Below are 15,432 nucleotides of genomic sequence, written 5' to 3'. Positions count from 1 at the left end.
AAGAGAAGGGCTGGAGAAGGGGAGAGAAGAGTGGAAAATGTTGGGTTTTGGCAGTAGGTCACAAGGAGGCCATACTCGCAGCCTCAGAACTCCAATTTGGGTAAACACTTTCAGGAGCTACCCTTGAAAAATGAATTGGTGCAAGTCAAAAGTTTATCTCCTTTTGATAAATAATGAAGAAAAGCCAAACACTTTAACACCTTTCCCTCATCCTCCCATACTCATACTTCCCCAGATTGAAATGCTACAGACAGCCAAGGATGAGATTCACACATCCACACCCGGAGTCAGGAGGTGGACCCCAGTTGCAGACACCCACGCACGCACTAGCTTCAGCCATGTCCTTTTATTTTTTTAATTGAGCGCTGTGGATGGTGTCAGTGTGAGGTGGTTCTCACACCCCCCACGGCATTGCCTCTGCCTAGGAGGAGGCTGGGGCTCAGCAGCTGCTGCAATCACTGGGGTAGGTGTCCCAGTGCAGACCAATGGCATTTATAAGGGAGCCAGCTCGGCCACTGATGAATCGAAGCACGGTGTTGGGGTACAAGGGGACAGCATTGAAACTTGTGCCTGTGTCTTTCCCAAAAGGCAGGTAGCGGCCCTTGTCAGTCACGAAGACCAGCTTCCTCAGGTAGTACTTGTACTTGCCAGACACCTGGATCACTGATTCCCCAGGATGCAGGAAGATCTCCTCCAGGTCTCCCTGGCTGCCACCCACATAGTTACTCCACACCTTGCCATAGCGCACCTGGAGACTGGGGACAAGGTGAGGACGGAAGAAAGGGAGACACTGAGTAAGGTGATCAGAACTCAGGACCTCGTGGCCTACATGCTGAGACCTTCAAGCTAGTGACAGGGATGATAAGTCTCCTGCCAGTCCCACAGTATGTGAGGGTTGAGTGAGCCCTTGGAGGTCATACAGGGAAATTCAACTCATGTTGACCACAAAGAGGCTCACGGAGGGAAAACAACTTGCCCAGAGTCACCCAGACAGTAAGTGTCAGAGCTTGAGCTTGAGGTCTAGACTCCCACTGTGCCCCCACCCAATACCTGAAAGAAGCAAAGCGATTTTTTAGTATCTGAAAGGCTCTCATGAGGGAAAAAGACTTGTCTTTGCTGTCCCAGGATGCAGATCCAGGATCAGAAGGATACATGTTTTGAGAGAGGCATCATGCAAAGATAGGGGTTGCCAGAGGGGATTTAAACCCTGGCCAGATAGCTCAGTTGGTTAGAGCATTGAACTGATACACCAAGTTTGTGGGTTTAATCCCCAGTCAGGGCACATACAAGAAGCAACCGGTGAATGCATAAATAAATGGAACAACAAATTGATGTCTCTCTCTCCCTCCATCTCAACCCAATAAATAAAAATAACTTGGGTGGGGGCCAAACTAGACAACTTCTAGGCTCCTGAGAGTATACAGTATATGATTTACCCAAGATCACTCATGTTTGGGTTATAGAGGTTCCAGCAGTGCAGGTCTCAAATATAAACCTCTGACAACTTTCACATACTATGTCATTCCTGGGTCTTGTTAACGGAAGTGGATGTGACTCAAAGTGACAGAATTTCCCAACTAATTAGATCCTAGAAGGTCCCCAAGTCATAGAAACTCAAAGAATCTTACCCTACGATGTAGTATCTGTTGACTCGGACACGGATGGCAGTGATGGGGCCGTCCATCTGGTTGCCAGAATGAGAGAATCGTTCTCCGCCACCGCCTCCATACTCTCCATTATAGGAGGAGGAGGACCTAGCCTGAACTGAAGGGGAAAGTAAGAGTTGGCAGGAGGAATTCCCTTAGAGCTCAGTTTCTCCCTACCATCCCCATTCCTCCCACAACTCAATTCCCACCACCCCAACCCTGCCTCTGAAAGTCATGGCCACCAGCAGTGACCTTGGTACTGTGCTCCTGGCTTCTTACTTACTGGCATTGGCAGAGGCGGATGCACAAAGGAGGGCAAGAAGAGCAATTGTCAACATTCTGGAGCTGGAATGGAAAGGAAGGAGAAAGTGAAGATTTACCCTTTTCCTTGTGACTTTTTTTATCCAGGCATCTCTCACCTCTAGTTGAGACTCCAGCTTCTTGGTCCTTCAAGTCAGACCTAGCCCACATAGCCTTGGGCTTTGAAAGAATTGTCCATAGTCTCTAGTCCTTTTCCTCACAGACACTAACTGTTGTGTCCTTCACCTCTCTTCTTCTGTCTAGTCTGCCTGTAGTTAACCTTCCTCTTCTGTCCCAAGCCAGAAGATCAGTCCTAAGACTCTCTGGATTAAGCTGTGTCAAGCCCTGTTCCTTCCTGGCACAAGGTAGGAAAGGAGTTTCCTAAAGAAAAAATAGAACCCTGACTGGTGTGGCTCAGTTAGCTGGGCATAGTCCCACAAAGCAAAAGGTCGCTGGTGTGATTTCCAGTCAAGGCACATGCCTGGGTTTTGGGTTTGGGGAGCATACGAGAGGCAACTGATCGATGTTTCTCTCCCTCTCTTTCTCCTTCCCATCCCCTCTCCTAAAAACAAATTTAAAAAATTTTAAATAAAAATAAAATGAAAAAGTAGAGGAAATCTCCAAATCAAGAAATGGTTGAGTTGACCAACCAGGAATCAAAGAAAACCTAACTAAAGTCCACCTGTGGTAGATCGGCTTGGCCTATGGGGCATCTGAGACACAGCTTACATCCCTACCTTCACCCTGGTCTCAGAAGGAAAAGAGCATTTTAGAGGTGTGTCTCTGTGTCACCTGGGGAGTGAAGACAGTGATAGAGGAGATTATGCCAACACCAGTTTCCAAGTAGTTCTGGTGGAGGTGGGACAGAATGAAAGACTAGGATCTGGTACCAGCTTAAGATATTAGATCCCAGGTACCTGGTCTATTCATCATAATTCTTCCTCCACTAACACATATTTGGCCATATCCCTGGCCCTGAGCATCCCAAGCGTCTCCAGTCCTTCAGCTGAGATCCAGATATCAATGTACCTATATCAAGCTCAGATCCAGGTGCCCCAGTTAACTGACACCCAGGTCTCCCCTCTGCTGTCCAATCCAGGCAGACTCTTCTCCCACTCAGCTTGAATTACCCCTAACTCAAATCCAGGCATCCTTGTCACCCTTAGCCCAGGCCTCTGGCACCCCTCACCTGGCAGTTTCAGGTGCAAAGTAACCCCCCAGAATCTTCCAGGTCTTATATACCAGGCCTAAGCCCTCCCCCTGCTCCTTATCGTGTGAACCTCACCTCCTGGGCAAACATGATCAATCTCTTAGGGTCAGTTGTCAGGCAGGGTCTAGAACATCTTATCCTGTTCCTCCTCACAGGGGTTACAGGTGGCAGGGTGGGGTCCACTCAGGAGGAGCAGAATAAACTTGGGAAAACATCTCCAAGCAAAAAGCCAGTATCTTTCAGTGGGCAAAGTCACTAATCACCTCTGGGTGTAGCCTTAGGTTCTCTCTGATCTATTGAATGTTTGCAGGTGCTCTCACCTGCAATCTGTCATCCTTATGCATAACATTGCCCTCTCCTGCCATTTGAAATATCTATTCTCCTAGAAAGGAATTACACTGTCCATGTCTTATACTTAGTAGTGCCTGCTATTTACCAGACATTTTTTTCTCTCTCTTCTGATATTTTATATGAAAAAAAAGTCAAACATAGAAAAGTTGGAAGAATTGTACAATGAACACCATATACACACTATGTAAATTTTGCTATGGTTATATCTTGGTGGACTTGCTTTTTTTTTTTTTCATCTCTCCAACCTCAAACTTCCAAACACTTCACAAACATTTTCTTTCTGAGAAGAGTGACTTGGGGCTGCAGGTGGACACTGAACACCTGCAGATCCCCTTCCAGGAACACAGAGTCAGTCCACTGTGCAGGCAGGAAGCTGAGGGACTAAGAGTAAACAGGTCTCCTATGGAGGCAGTTCTGGGCTCAGGGCCCTCAGGACTCCTAGGGCTATTGCCCTGGGGCTGTAGACTACACAGAACAGTTGTTCCATTCAGTAAGTCTTAAACTTCCTCAGGGTTGATATCCAAGGCTTCTTGTCTTTGCAGGCCCTTCTGTTCCAGGATTGATTCCTCTCCACCTAAAATCCCTAGGACTCCTGAGTTCTACTTAACGATCCCTCTAGGGTTGGGCCTCTAACCCTGAGCCAGCAGGTCCTTCCAAGTGGAGATAAGGATGGCGCCTCAGTTATTAATGACAATTATCAGGGCATTCAGAGCACCCCACCCCTCACAGGGCTCACCACCTGGGACTGAGCACTCCTCCCAGGAAACAAAGAGAGCCTCACCTTGAGGAGCTGGCAATAGAGTGGGGATCTTGGCAGGGAGATTCCAGGTGCCAGGAGGACGGCCAAGGATGCCACGTCTGAGCTCTCTTCTCCAACCTTCTCCAAGTCCAAGATCGGTATGTCCTGGTGACACGACTTCTACCTCATTCCAGCCATTCTGTTCTGTATGTCCCTGTCCTCTCAAGTTGCCTTTCTTTCCCAATTCTCGCATGTTAAACAAACAAACAAACAAACAAACTTCTGTGGGTAACAGCCTTTTTAAAAGAAAGAGTTTATTGAGCTATGTGGTAATCAGAAAAGGACCAGGTCCTGGGGCATAAAGTCTAAACCACCAGCAGCAGGGCTAAGTGGAAAAGAGAAGCATGTCCACTGTCTTGGAGTTAAAGGGATCTTTTATACATTGTTTTGAGGAAGGAAGATGTGAGTTGTTTTGAAAGAATTTACACTGACTACAGATTAGGGGGGTTGGCAAAAGGTGAAGGGGGACAGTTCTAGGATAGGAGCACAGTCCTTAAGGCAATAGTCCTGAAAGTCCATACGTATTCATGTTGTGGTGCTGTCCAGTGGTGAGCTAATGCATGCCTGGAGCTGATTCAAAGCTCTGACGTACACCCAGGAACGTGAGTGGTCTTTTGCTCATTGGCCCACAGCCATTAACTGGTTAATTATTCTTGCCTCTTTCTCTTACTCTCCTGCCCACTGTAATTTAATTTAGGGTGTTTCAGAATTTTTTTCTTGTCGCAGACATTTCCCTTTATGTCTTGATCTTCCCCCACATCTCCTGTCCTGAGGCTTTTTCTTTAAATTTCCTCTCTCCATACCTTTTCCCTTCTGCCTCTTCTCTTCTTTGTTTTTCTATCTCTCCCAAGCTCTTTCTCTTTCCTCTCTGTCCTCCCTCACCATTGTCCATCTCAACTCTTTCTTCTTAGGAGCATATCACACAGTGTGTGACTGAAGTTAGGAATTATGTGATGGCTACTCAGAGGTCTGGGGTAAACACCATGGAAAAATGCCCTCATATTTCTATGCATGACTCCTCTGGGACCCTCAGAATACAAGCTCCCACAGTGTCATAGGTTCACTCTGGTTCACTGACCCCACCTATGCAGAGATCCAGAGTCTCCTCCAGGCCTGCAGACTGGTCCCTGGGTTCCCCAAGACAAGTCTCCAGTCCCCTCTCCAGAGTGCAAGATTTGCCTCTCTTGTGGTGCAAGGAGTCTCAGGGTTCATCCTCTGTGGGTCCCAGAGACGAGGAAGGCCACTGTGTCGCTAACACTGGTACATCTAGTGTTTGTTCAGATGCAGTGCCTGAAGAGCCAGAAGGAACAAGGTGAAAGTTGATGGGACACCAGGCCCCATTCTGCTTCCACCTCGTCAGCTCTGGCTTGATCTGTTTTACAGTTAACCCATATGGCAGCTGGGAGCCTACCTGCCCCTTAACATCCAGATGAAGTTGCCTTAAACCTCACCCTACCCCCAGTCCTATAGGCAGTGAAAGCCCAAACTCTTCTAAAGCTTCCTGATATCTCAGCCTCTCTTGTGATCTCCTCTCCCCACTGGCAAAGCAACTCAGTCAACACAGGAGGCACCATTCTAGATGCTGGAAAGATAACATGAAGGAAGAGGGTCAAATCATACCTGCCAGGAACTTGCCCTCCAGTGTGGGCAATATGACAAATGAACAACCATGTCACTGCATGATACATGCCATGAAGAAATAAGCAAAGCGGAGGGAGCGCATGAGGAGGGATGAAGAGGCTGTTCCTGTGCTGTGGGCCCTCTGCTCAGGCAACATTTGTGAAAAGATCTGATTGAAGTGATGGAGAGAAATACGGATATTTGGGTGAAGAGTAGACCAGGCAGAAAGGACAAGCCCCAAAGATGTAAGCAAGAAGTGTGTGGGATGAAGTTAGAAACAGCAGGGGCGGGGCAGGGTGGCTGGTGTAAGAGAGGGAAGCCTGCCAGAGGTGAGGTCTGGGCAGCAGCCAAGGGGCAGAAGGGGCAGAGCCTAGGAGGCCAATGATCATGAGTTTGGGTTCCTTCTGAGAGTGAGGGGAGCATTTGGAGGCTTTTGCCTTTTCAAAGGATTACCCACTTTGGATTTTGATATAGGGAGAATGGACTGGAGGGTGGGTAAACGTGGAAGTGGGAGGCCATAGCCCGAGCCACATGGATATTTCCCCATTTCACTGGGCCACTCTCTCTTGCCCTCCTGGACTATCTAAGAGCTACTCCCTCTCTCAGACAAAGCAGCTTTGTCCTCTTCTTAAGGTCTTGGTGCGAATTCAGACCCCAAAGTGACAATCTGCCCCTTTATCACCATCAAAGATTTTTCAAAAAATGTTCCCAAACAATGGCATATATGCTCCCTGTTAAGGAAAAAAAAATTCTCTTTTACATACCTCCTCACTTACACATTGGGCCTTCATGGCAGTTTCATTTGAACAGAGGATTTTACCACAAAAACAACTGTGAACACTGCTTTTCTGTTCACCCTTCATTGTTCCAATGAATAGTCTAGCAAGCAGAAATGACTTCACTAAGTTGCAAAGTGGGACCCTCCATTCCCTACCTTGTGTGCCCTGTGTCCCCCATGCCATTTCCTGCAGTTTGCTCATACCACTCCAGGTGCCTAAAATGCTCTCCTCCTTCCTCCCACCTAGTATCTCTTGCCTTCGAGACATTCAGCCCATACAACCACCACCACCACTGCCGCCGCCACCACTGCCACTCCCCCGCACCCACCAGCTAGCCTTCTCTCACAGACTCCTTGGGCCCCTTCTCTTCCCAGCACCTCCACTTCAAACAGAATTCCCCATTCCTTTCTTTGGTCTCCTTCCTACATCACTAGTCTGGTTCTAATTACCCTGCACTGTAATTTTATTTGTTTATATGGAAGCCTCCTCTACTAAACCTAAACACATTCTTCTTTTAAAAAATTATTTATTGATTGATTTTAGAGACAGCGGGAGTGGGGAGAGAAAGAACACCATTTTTTTTCGTTCCACTTCTTTATGCATTGATTGATTCTTATATGTGCTCTGACTGGGAATCAAACCCTTAACCTTGGTATATCGGAATGACGTTCTAACCAACTGAGCTACCTGGCCAGGGCCTGAGCACATTCTGAGGTAGGGACTGTCTTATCCAACTCTGAATTCCCAGCTCCTGTATCTCACCTGGCAGGTGCCCCATAAATGATTATCAAATGTCTGGGGTGCAGTGAGACTTCTATCAAATGGTCCTCTTTTGTCTTTTCACACATCTGTGTCTCTCTTCTTGTAGCATTGTATTTGGTTTTTCTTTAGTTTCTTATTTCCAATTACTCTGGAGAAACTCTGTATTCAGAAAAATACTGGACATTGCCCTGGCTGGTGTGGCTCAATGGATTGAGACCAGACTGTAAACTGCAGGATTCGATTCCCCATCAGAGCCCATGCCTGGATTTAGGGCCAGGTCCCCAGTTGGTGGTCAATCCATCTCTCACACACTGATGTTTCCCTCCCTTTCTCCCTCCCTTCCTATGTCTCTAAAAATAAATAAATAATTTTTTTTAAAAAAAAAGAATACTAGGCATAAAGACAGAATTCCAGGTTGAGCTCTATCCAACACTTCTTCACAGTGTGAATTTCTAGAAGTCACTTCATTCTTTGGAGCCTATATTTCTGCATTTGTAAAATGAAAAAAACAAATCTCAAGATCAAACAAAATCTTCAAAGACAATGATTTTTCAACTGTAGATCTTAACCTACTAGTGGACCATGAAATCAATTTAACAGCCCAAGACCAGGATATTTTAAAAGTAAATAAGAGAGCATCACATGCAGCAAGGCTAAATATTGTTTCAGTTAAATACTATATACTGTTGTACTGGCTTACAATACAAAATGTGATTTCCACTTAACAAATGTGATTTTGTTAAGAAAAACAAAAACCTTGAAAATAATGAGAACTCTACTACTCTCAGGGTAAGGTTCTTTATATACCAACATTCAATTTGAAACTGTCAGGCTAGAAATGGTTGGGACACCTCTAGGGCAGTAACTAGAGCAGTGCCAGAGACCCAGACTCAGGATACGTAAGTACGTTGTCAATCATTTTTTAAAATTGAGATATCATTGACATATATTAATTTAAGGTGTACAACGTAATGATTTCATATACATATATGCTACAAAATGACTTAATCATTTTTTGAAGTCAGAAGCCTATAGCAATATACCAAGAATTCACAGAGTATTATATTATAAAGAGATATGGACTTAAAGCCTGACTCCAGCCTTTACTTGCTTCATGACCTACTGAGTTTCTTCATTTGTAAACTGGAGATATTGAGACCAACAAATTTCTGTCAACCTTCTGGTAGAGACCTGGCATGTGGTAGGTACTGAGTAAATGTTTACTGTCTTCTCCCTGCAGACTTCCACAAGACATAGGCTTTCTTTTTGTTCTCCAGATCAAGTTGATCTGGGCAGCCATGATCTTTCTCATAGGTAGCTTTACTTTATGGCTTAGCTTGAGTTCAGATTCTAGAGATGTTGTCAAATGCATAATAAGATTTGAAAAATAATTTTATGTAAGTTGGTTTGGATGACTGAAGTTAAAGTCACGTGGGAATATGGTTTTCATTTTCTTTTATTAAGGCACACATATATGGTAACTTTGTTTAAGCCTCCGCAATTTTGGCTTTCAGTCTCTTACTGAATTGTTTGATCCACTGCAACTCTTCCCCCCCGCCCCGCCCCCGCCCCGCTGCTTTGTTTAGATTATCTTCCCTTTGTTTCCTTTGTTTTCTTCTTCACAAAGAATTATCATTCTCTAAACATATGACAATATAATATTTGAAGGGATGAAGCCCCCATCCATCTGGGTTGGTTAGACTCAGCCAGACCCAGTGCTCATCTCTGCTGGATGAGCTGCTACCAAAGTGGAAGCAAGCTGAGATCATTCTACCAGCATGCACTTGTTCTTGCTTTGTGTCAGGAAGAATTTAAAAATACAAGCAGATTTGGCCTTTTTTATATACATCACATGAGTTTCAGTCATCTGCTCTTGCACATGGTGTGTTCCACAAGTGCATTAGACAGAGTGGTGCGGAGTCCTGGTGAAGAGCACGGGCGCTGTGGGGCCCAGCTGCTGCCACTGAGAGGCTCCGTGCCTGGACCAAGCTATTTTACTTCTCTCTGCTTCTGTTTTCTCATCTTAAAGAAGAAGGAGGAGTAGAAGGAGAAAACTGTACCTACATCCCAGGGTTGCTGTGAGAATTCAATGGTAAATGTGAACAAAGCTCTAGCACATGTGCACACACGTGCATGTGGTGAGTGCCAAGGGAGTGTTTCTATATGTATCAAGTGAGCACAAGTAAAACCAGAGTCTTACTCTAATGAGTGGTAATCCTGTAGAAAAGATAAAACATAAAATCCCTTATTATCCCTGATGTTTTAGTTATAAACCTAAATCATGTATTGCTAGCGTTCTACACATATGCTTCAATTTTATGCATTTCCTTCTCAACGGAACATACTGCAGACCAACCAAAGCCCAGTGTGTGTCCAACTGAGGCCAGAGTCACTGACTTCAGCATCCACAGTACTTCTCAACTTTGTTCCTATTGTACTAAGTTTATGAGATCTCATATCTTTTCTCTAGTATTATCACTTTTTCATGTCTACTCAATATATAAAAGAATAAGGACAAAATGCTCAACTAATCACAGAACACTGATACACAGGCAAAGATAGCTTAAACTTAATGCAATCAAAAGCATTTATAGAGGGCACTTGGAAGTGAAAATGAAGTTTCCTGCCCTAGAGGGGCTCAGAGCCACTTTGAGGGGCAAACCTAAAGGAACTGCTCTGCAGAGGGACATGAATGAGCAGGGCCAGCAGATCCGGATCAGACAGGCATGGAGGAGGAAATGAGGATCCTGCCCATGGCCAGGGAAGTTGGTCACAGATGCCAGGACTGCAGAGTGAACAGAGAGAAGCTGGCTGAGGTCCAGCTCTGCCATTATCTTGAGCAAGTTACCTAAAGTTTCTGAACCTCATTAGTAAAGGAGGGATAAGATCCACTTCAAAGGATTATTTTAGAGGTTTAAATGAGATATAAAAATGTGCTTAGCAAATTGCTAGGCACACAGAAGATGCACAATCATTTATGGCTGGAGCAATAGCATAGGAGGAGTGGAGACATTTGAACAATGTAGGAAGATCAGCAGAGGGTACAAAGTGGGACACATCTTCCTTCACTACAGAAGAAAAGCATTAAGGCAGATAGGGCTGTGAGAACTGAAGGAAGCCAAGGAGAATCCCCAGGCAAGCTGTGAGTGGAGCCAAGAGCTAAGCACGAAGTTTATTTTCAAATTACTAATCTATCCTTGCTGGGGTGGGGATAAGGGGCAAAGGGGGCCAACCCCACTCTTGGAGGCTGAGAATCAACAAGAAAGAGAGCTAGAGCTCCTGCTCTCTTTATACAGAGAGAGGGAGAGGCTCTTGGTTCATGGAGAGAGCTGTTGAAGTTGGGCAGAGCTCTTTAGGGAAGCTATGAAAAGTTTGGAAGAGCAACTCAAATAGGTAAGGGAGGGAAAGTTGCCCAGACCCATGTTACAGGACAATTTAGCAACCAGGTGGAGTTGGAAACACTAAATGTGATGAGTTGTGTGATTTTCTCCCAGAGCAGAACATACTAACCTAGTAAAGGACAAAAGGAAGGTGGTTGTGTTGGTCCAGGGAAGATGTATGAGGGAGGCATAGCAGAAGGACCAGGTTGACAAGTGCTGGAGAGAGAGGGGCTGAAGCAATACATTATACAGTTAATGTTATAGAGGAAGTGGAGTGAGGTCAGGGAGGGTGAGTAGTCAGTGATGGACTCCAGGAAAGTGTCAATAAGATGGACAAGCACATGGAGTGGAAGAAAGGTAAGGCTCAGAGTCTGGGTAATTTGATGGTCAATGTAAAGCAGTCTTGAATGGTATCAAGATTTAAGCCCTGCTGGCATGGCTCAGTAGGTTGGGCACTGGTCTGTGAACTGAAGGGTCACAGGTTTGATTCCTGGTCAGGGCACACACCTGTGTTGCAGGCCAGGTCCCCAGTTGGGGGTGTGTGAGAGGCAACCAATTGAAGTTTCTCTCCCTCTCTTTCTCTCTCCCTTCTCCTCTCTCTAGAAGAAATAAATTAAATCTTTTTTATAAAAAGATTTAAGGTGAGTCCCTAATGTGAGGGGCAAATTCTTTATGATCTTTCACAGATGAGAAGCAATGCTAGATCAAGGTGGAAGGGGACCTGAGTGTTGAACACCTACTGTATGTGGCGCTTTATATAAACTATCTAATATGATCCTCCCAACAGTCCTTCAAGTTGGTGATTTGTGAAAAATAGAAATGTAGACACAAATTAAATAGATCGCCAAGGGTCTCACAGCTGTTAAGCCAGGCAGCTTAGATTTAATACCAGGGCTGACTGGTTCCAAAGCCCATGTGCCTTCCACCTCCCCAGATTTCCATAAAGAGATGGCACTTGAGACCTTTCTAGTTTATTTTTCACAGATCTCAAGGCTGGAATCTCTGACTCTTGGTATCTTGGGCAGCCAGGTAGGTAAGATCTGGCCAGCCCTGAGCTCAGTCCTGTCTTTATTCCCTATTAGTAGCAAGATGGCCCCGGGTGAGGGCTGGAACTCTCAGCTGGGCTGGGCCCCACTATAGAGAGGACAAGTGTGAAGAGAAAAGCAACAGAAAGTACCTGCACTCTTTCATTGAAGTTCTGAATATGTTTCATGTGATCGACCTGCTCAGTAAGTCATTCGTTTAGTGGAAGGAGGATATTAGAGATTGTAAGGTCTGAGTTCAGATTCAGCTCCGGTGCATGAGTTGTGTGACTTTGGATTCTCAGTTGGTCCAGAATTAAAAGATTTTCTGTGACGTGGAACTTTCAGTGCTAAAACCAGGATATTCCCAGGCAAGTAGGACAGTTAGTCACTCCAAACAAGCTACTCAAGCCCTTTAAGCCTCAATTTCCAAGTATAAAATATGACTTTCTGTTGCCTCTTTCTCTGCTTCTCACCACCTAGGGTTGTGCTTTTCATAGAGCACATGAGCTGGGATTAAGGTTTAAATTCTGTCTGTTCAGAAGTTTAGGATTGACTGCATACTCCTGTGTCTGCTGAAGCTGAATTTTTGAAGTGCAAAGCAACTTTCCCCAACATTCTGCTTGGAGCCCTCCACTGTTGCTCTGCTGTGGGCTGGACCACAAGTCAGGAGCCTCCTGACTCGATCACCTCCCCTGCTGCTGCTTGTTCCCAGACAAGCATGGCAAGGTCCAAGCACACCATGCTCAGTAGGCATTGTTGAGATGGGGCTTGGCTGTGTGTGGATGAGGGCAGCTTGAAACTTAAAATCCAGAAATCCAGTCACATTAACATTGTATAAAAAGAGGTCTTGGGGCTTCAGCCAGAACGGGTGGCATGAGCATGGCAGGAAGAAAGCAGACAAAGTCTTCCTGCAGTAGTCTCCCCCAGTGCCTGCTGCTGATTCTTTTCTTGCCTGAAGTTGGAGGCCTCCACATTTTGCCCGGGAGCCAGGTTCACAGCAGTACTCAACAATGTAGAGTGAGAAGGCGTGGAACTTTTGTTGCTGTAGGAGGGTTCTGAGGAGAAAAAAGGAAAAGTGGATGAACTCAGCAGATGTAAATCTGGCCACCCACAGTTCCCCAAAAAGTTAAACATGGAGTTACCATATGACCAAGAAACTCTACTCATAGGTATACACCAAAGAGAAATTGAAAACATATGTCCACACAAAAACCTATACAGGAGCCCTGGCTGGGTAGCCCAGTTGGTTGTAGCTTTGTCCCCATACCACAGGGTTGTGGGTTCAATCCCCCACTGGGGCACTTACATGAATCAAGCAATGAATGCATGGATGAGTGGAACAAGAGACTGATGTTTCTCTCTCTCTCCCTTCATCTCTCTCTAAAATCAATAAAATTTCTTAAAAACCTGTATATAAGTGTTCATAACCGCATTACTCATAATAACCCAAAGGGGAAACAACTCACAAGTCTATCAACTGATAAATGGATTAAAAATGCAATATATTCATACACTGGGATATTATTCAGCTATAAAAAATAAATAAAGTACTGAAGTGATACAGAATGGATGAAAGGACAAAAGGCCACATAGTATATGATTATATTTGCATAAAATATCTAGGATAGGCAAATCCATAGAGACAGAAAGCAGATAGTGGCTGCCAGGGAATGGGGAAGTGGGGAATGCGGAGTGAACACTAATGGGCACAGGGCTACTTTTTGAGGTGATGAAAATGTTCTGGAATTTGATAGTGGTGATGGTTGCATAGTTTTATGAATATCTTTAAAACCACTGAATTGTATACTTTAAAAGTGTGAAATTCATAGCATGTGAATTATAGCTCAACCAAAAAAATAATAAATAAAATTTGGTCACCCAGTCCTGCTGCATGTAGAAAGTGCAGTAGTGGAGTGATGCTTTCAGGATCCAGCTGAAGCCCCTGGCATCAGGATAAAAGTGCTAAAGGATGGATGCATCTCCTGGAACCAGGACACAAATAGGTCCTTCTGTTGGATCGGCGGCTAACAGTCCGCAGAGGGAGTAAACCTTCCGGATGGCCAGTGATGGCCAGGTATGTTTCAGAGGGTACAGAGCTTAATGTCTTCTTGAGAACATCTGTCTCCACCAGAATCAGGCTAAGAACCCAAGTATGGTCAGGATCATTACACTCAGGAGCTGGGAAAAGATGAGGTAGCCCCATGGGCCCTTCTTTCTCATGGGCACATCTGCTGGGCAACAATGTATCACAGAATGTAGGGTCAAATGCTGGGTACTGAAAGCCTCAGTCTGGAATGGACCTCAGTGACTCTCCAAATGGGCTCATGGCAGAGAAATGAGACCTGCAGCAAGTGGCCATGTGAACAGGAGGCTCCTATCCTCAGCTTAACTGATTTCTTCCTTGAGACCCAACAGGTCTCATTTATCTCCTGATGGGGACTGTGAGCATCAGCTTCAGTTTAGGGCTACAGAGAACTCATGAAGTATAGGGTGGTTAGATTGGGCAAAGGGGACCTCAGGAGAAATGAAGAAGGCACCTGGCAGTCACTTAGCAAGTCTTTTAGGCTGAAAGTGAGCAGAACTCCAGGGGAGGGGTAGCTCACCAGCTTCCCAAATCTCTGTTCCTTTGAGAGTCATATACACTAGGCCTGGCATCATCTGGACCTTCTGATTAGACAGAACATAGCACAGAACTGTAGCTTCCAGTTTTGTTAACACGTATTTGCTCAGAGAGGGTGTCCTGCTGAAAAAGCCTGCTTCTTCCCCCTCCCCTGTATGCCCATCCCCAAATAAATCAGTCAGTTTTATCCAGGAAGTCTCCCTAGTCTCACACACACGAAGAAGGTACACATAACTAGCATGTACTGGGACTAGCAGGAGCTTGGGTCATGTTGGTTGCTAGGGCTCAAGACCCTGGTTGCTTACTTCCCCAAGTAAGCCCCACAAAGACAGAGACCGTGTCTGATTGTTCACTGTTGAATCCCTGTACATGCCACATAGTAGATAATAAATATTGCTCAGATTTGCTATTTTACTAGTAGCCAAAATGTCCCCAACTCAGATGAGGGTTGACAGTTTGAGTATTAGTCCTTAAGGGGGCCTCATAGGCAAAAGTAGCCAGACTCCCCAGAGCATAGTCATAGCTGTGCCCCTGACTGCAGCTCAATTCAGCTCATCATCAGGGATTCTGACACACCAAGGCACACAAGAGCACAAGCACATGCATAGACACATATGGGAGCATACTCATCTACACACTCCAACCCACACTGGCTTCTCTTCCCAAAATGAGGTGTCCAGCCACATTTCCACTGTGATGCATTTGTCAGTTGACCTGGCTTGGCTGCTTTTTTTAAAAGTCCAGGCCAATCCACGTTGGTTGGTCCCTGATAATTTTCCTTGGAAGCCTGGAAATAGAGTCACTTTAGGAGTGTTGGGAACCATCCCACCTAGTTTCAGGGACTGTAGCTTCGCCAACAAGCAAGAGGGCCCCAAGGCTGGAGCTGAGCAAGGAGGCCTTGTAAAAATAGACCACTGAGGAGACAAAGCCTGTACCCCTT

The 15,432-nt window shown here is 45.4% G+C and overlaps 1 protein-coding gene across 1 annotated transcript; it reads right to left on the bottom strand.

Annotated features, from left to right (window-relative positions):
* Positions 1-341: 341 nt before the first annotated feature.
* On the bottom strand, positions 342-1,997 carry ZG16 (zymogen granule protein 16). Its single transcript, XM_054582806.1, has 3 exons — positions 1,930-1,997; positions 1,629-1,764; positions 342-755 (listed from the first exon to the last, which is right to left on the bottom strand). The coding sequence occupies exons 1-3, from the start codon at positions 1,982-1,984 to the stop codon at positions 440-442; spliced, it is 507 nt and encodes a 168-aa protein (XP_054438781.1). The 5' UTR covers positions 1,985-1,997; the 3' UTR covers positions 342-439.
* Positions 1,998-15,432: the final 13,435 nt, after the last annotated feature.

Source organism: Pteronotus mesoamericanus, unplaced genomic scaffold (genome assembly GCF_021234165.1).
Source record: "Pteronotus mesoamericanus isolate MK-2021 breed Mesoamerican mustached bat unplaced genomic scaffold, CSHL_Meso_final contig_72, whole genome shotgun sequence".
Lineage (NCBI taxonomy): Eukaryota > Metazoa > Chordata > Mammalia > Chiroptera > Mormoopidae > Pteronotus > Pteronotus mesoamericanus.
Note: the sequence above shows the minus strand (reverse complement) of the source record. Positions and strands in the feature narration are given on the sequence as shown.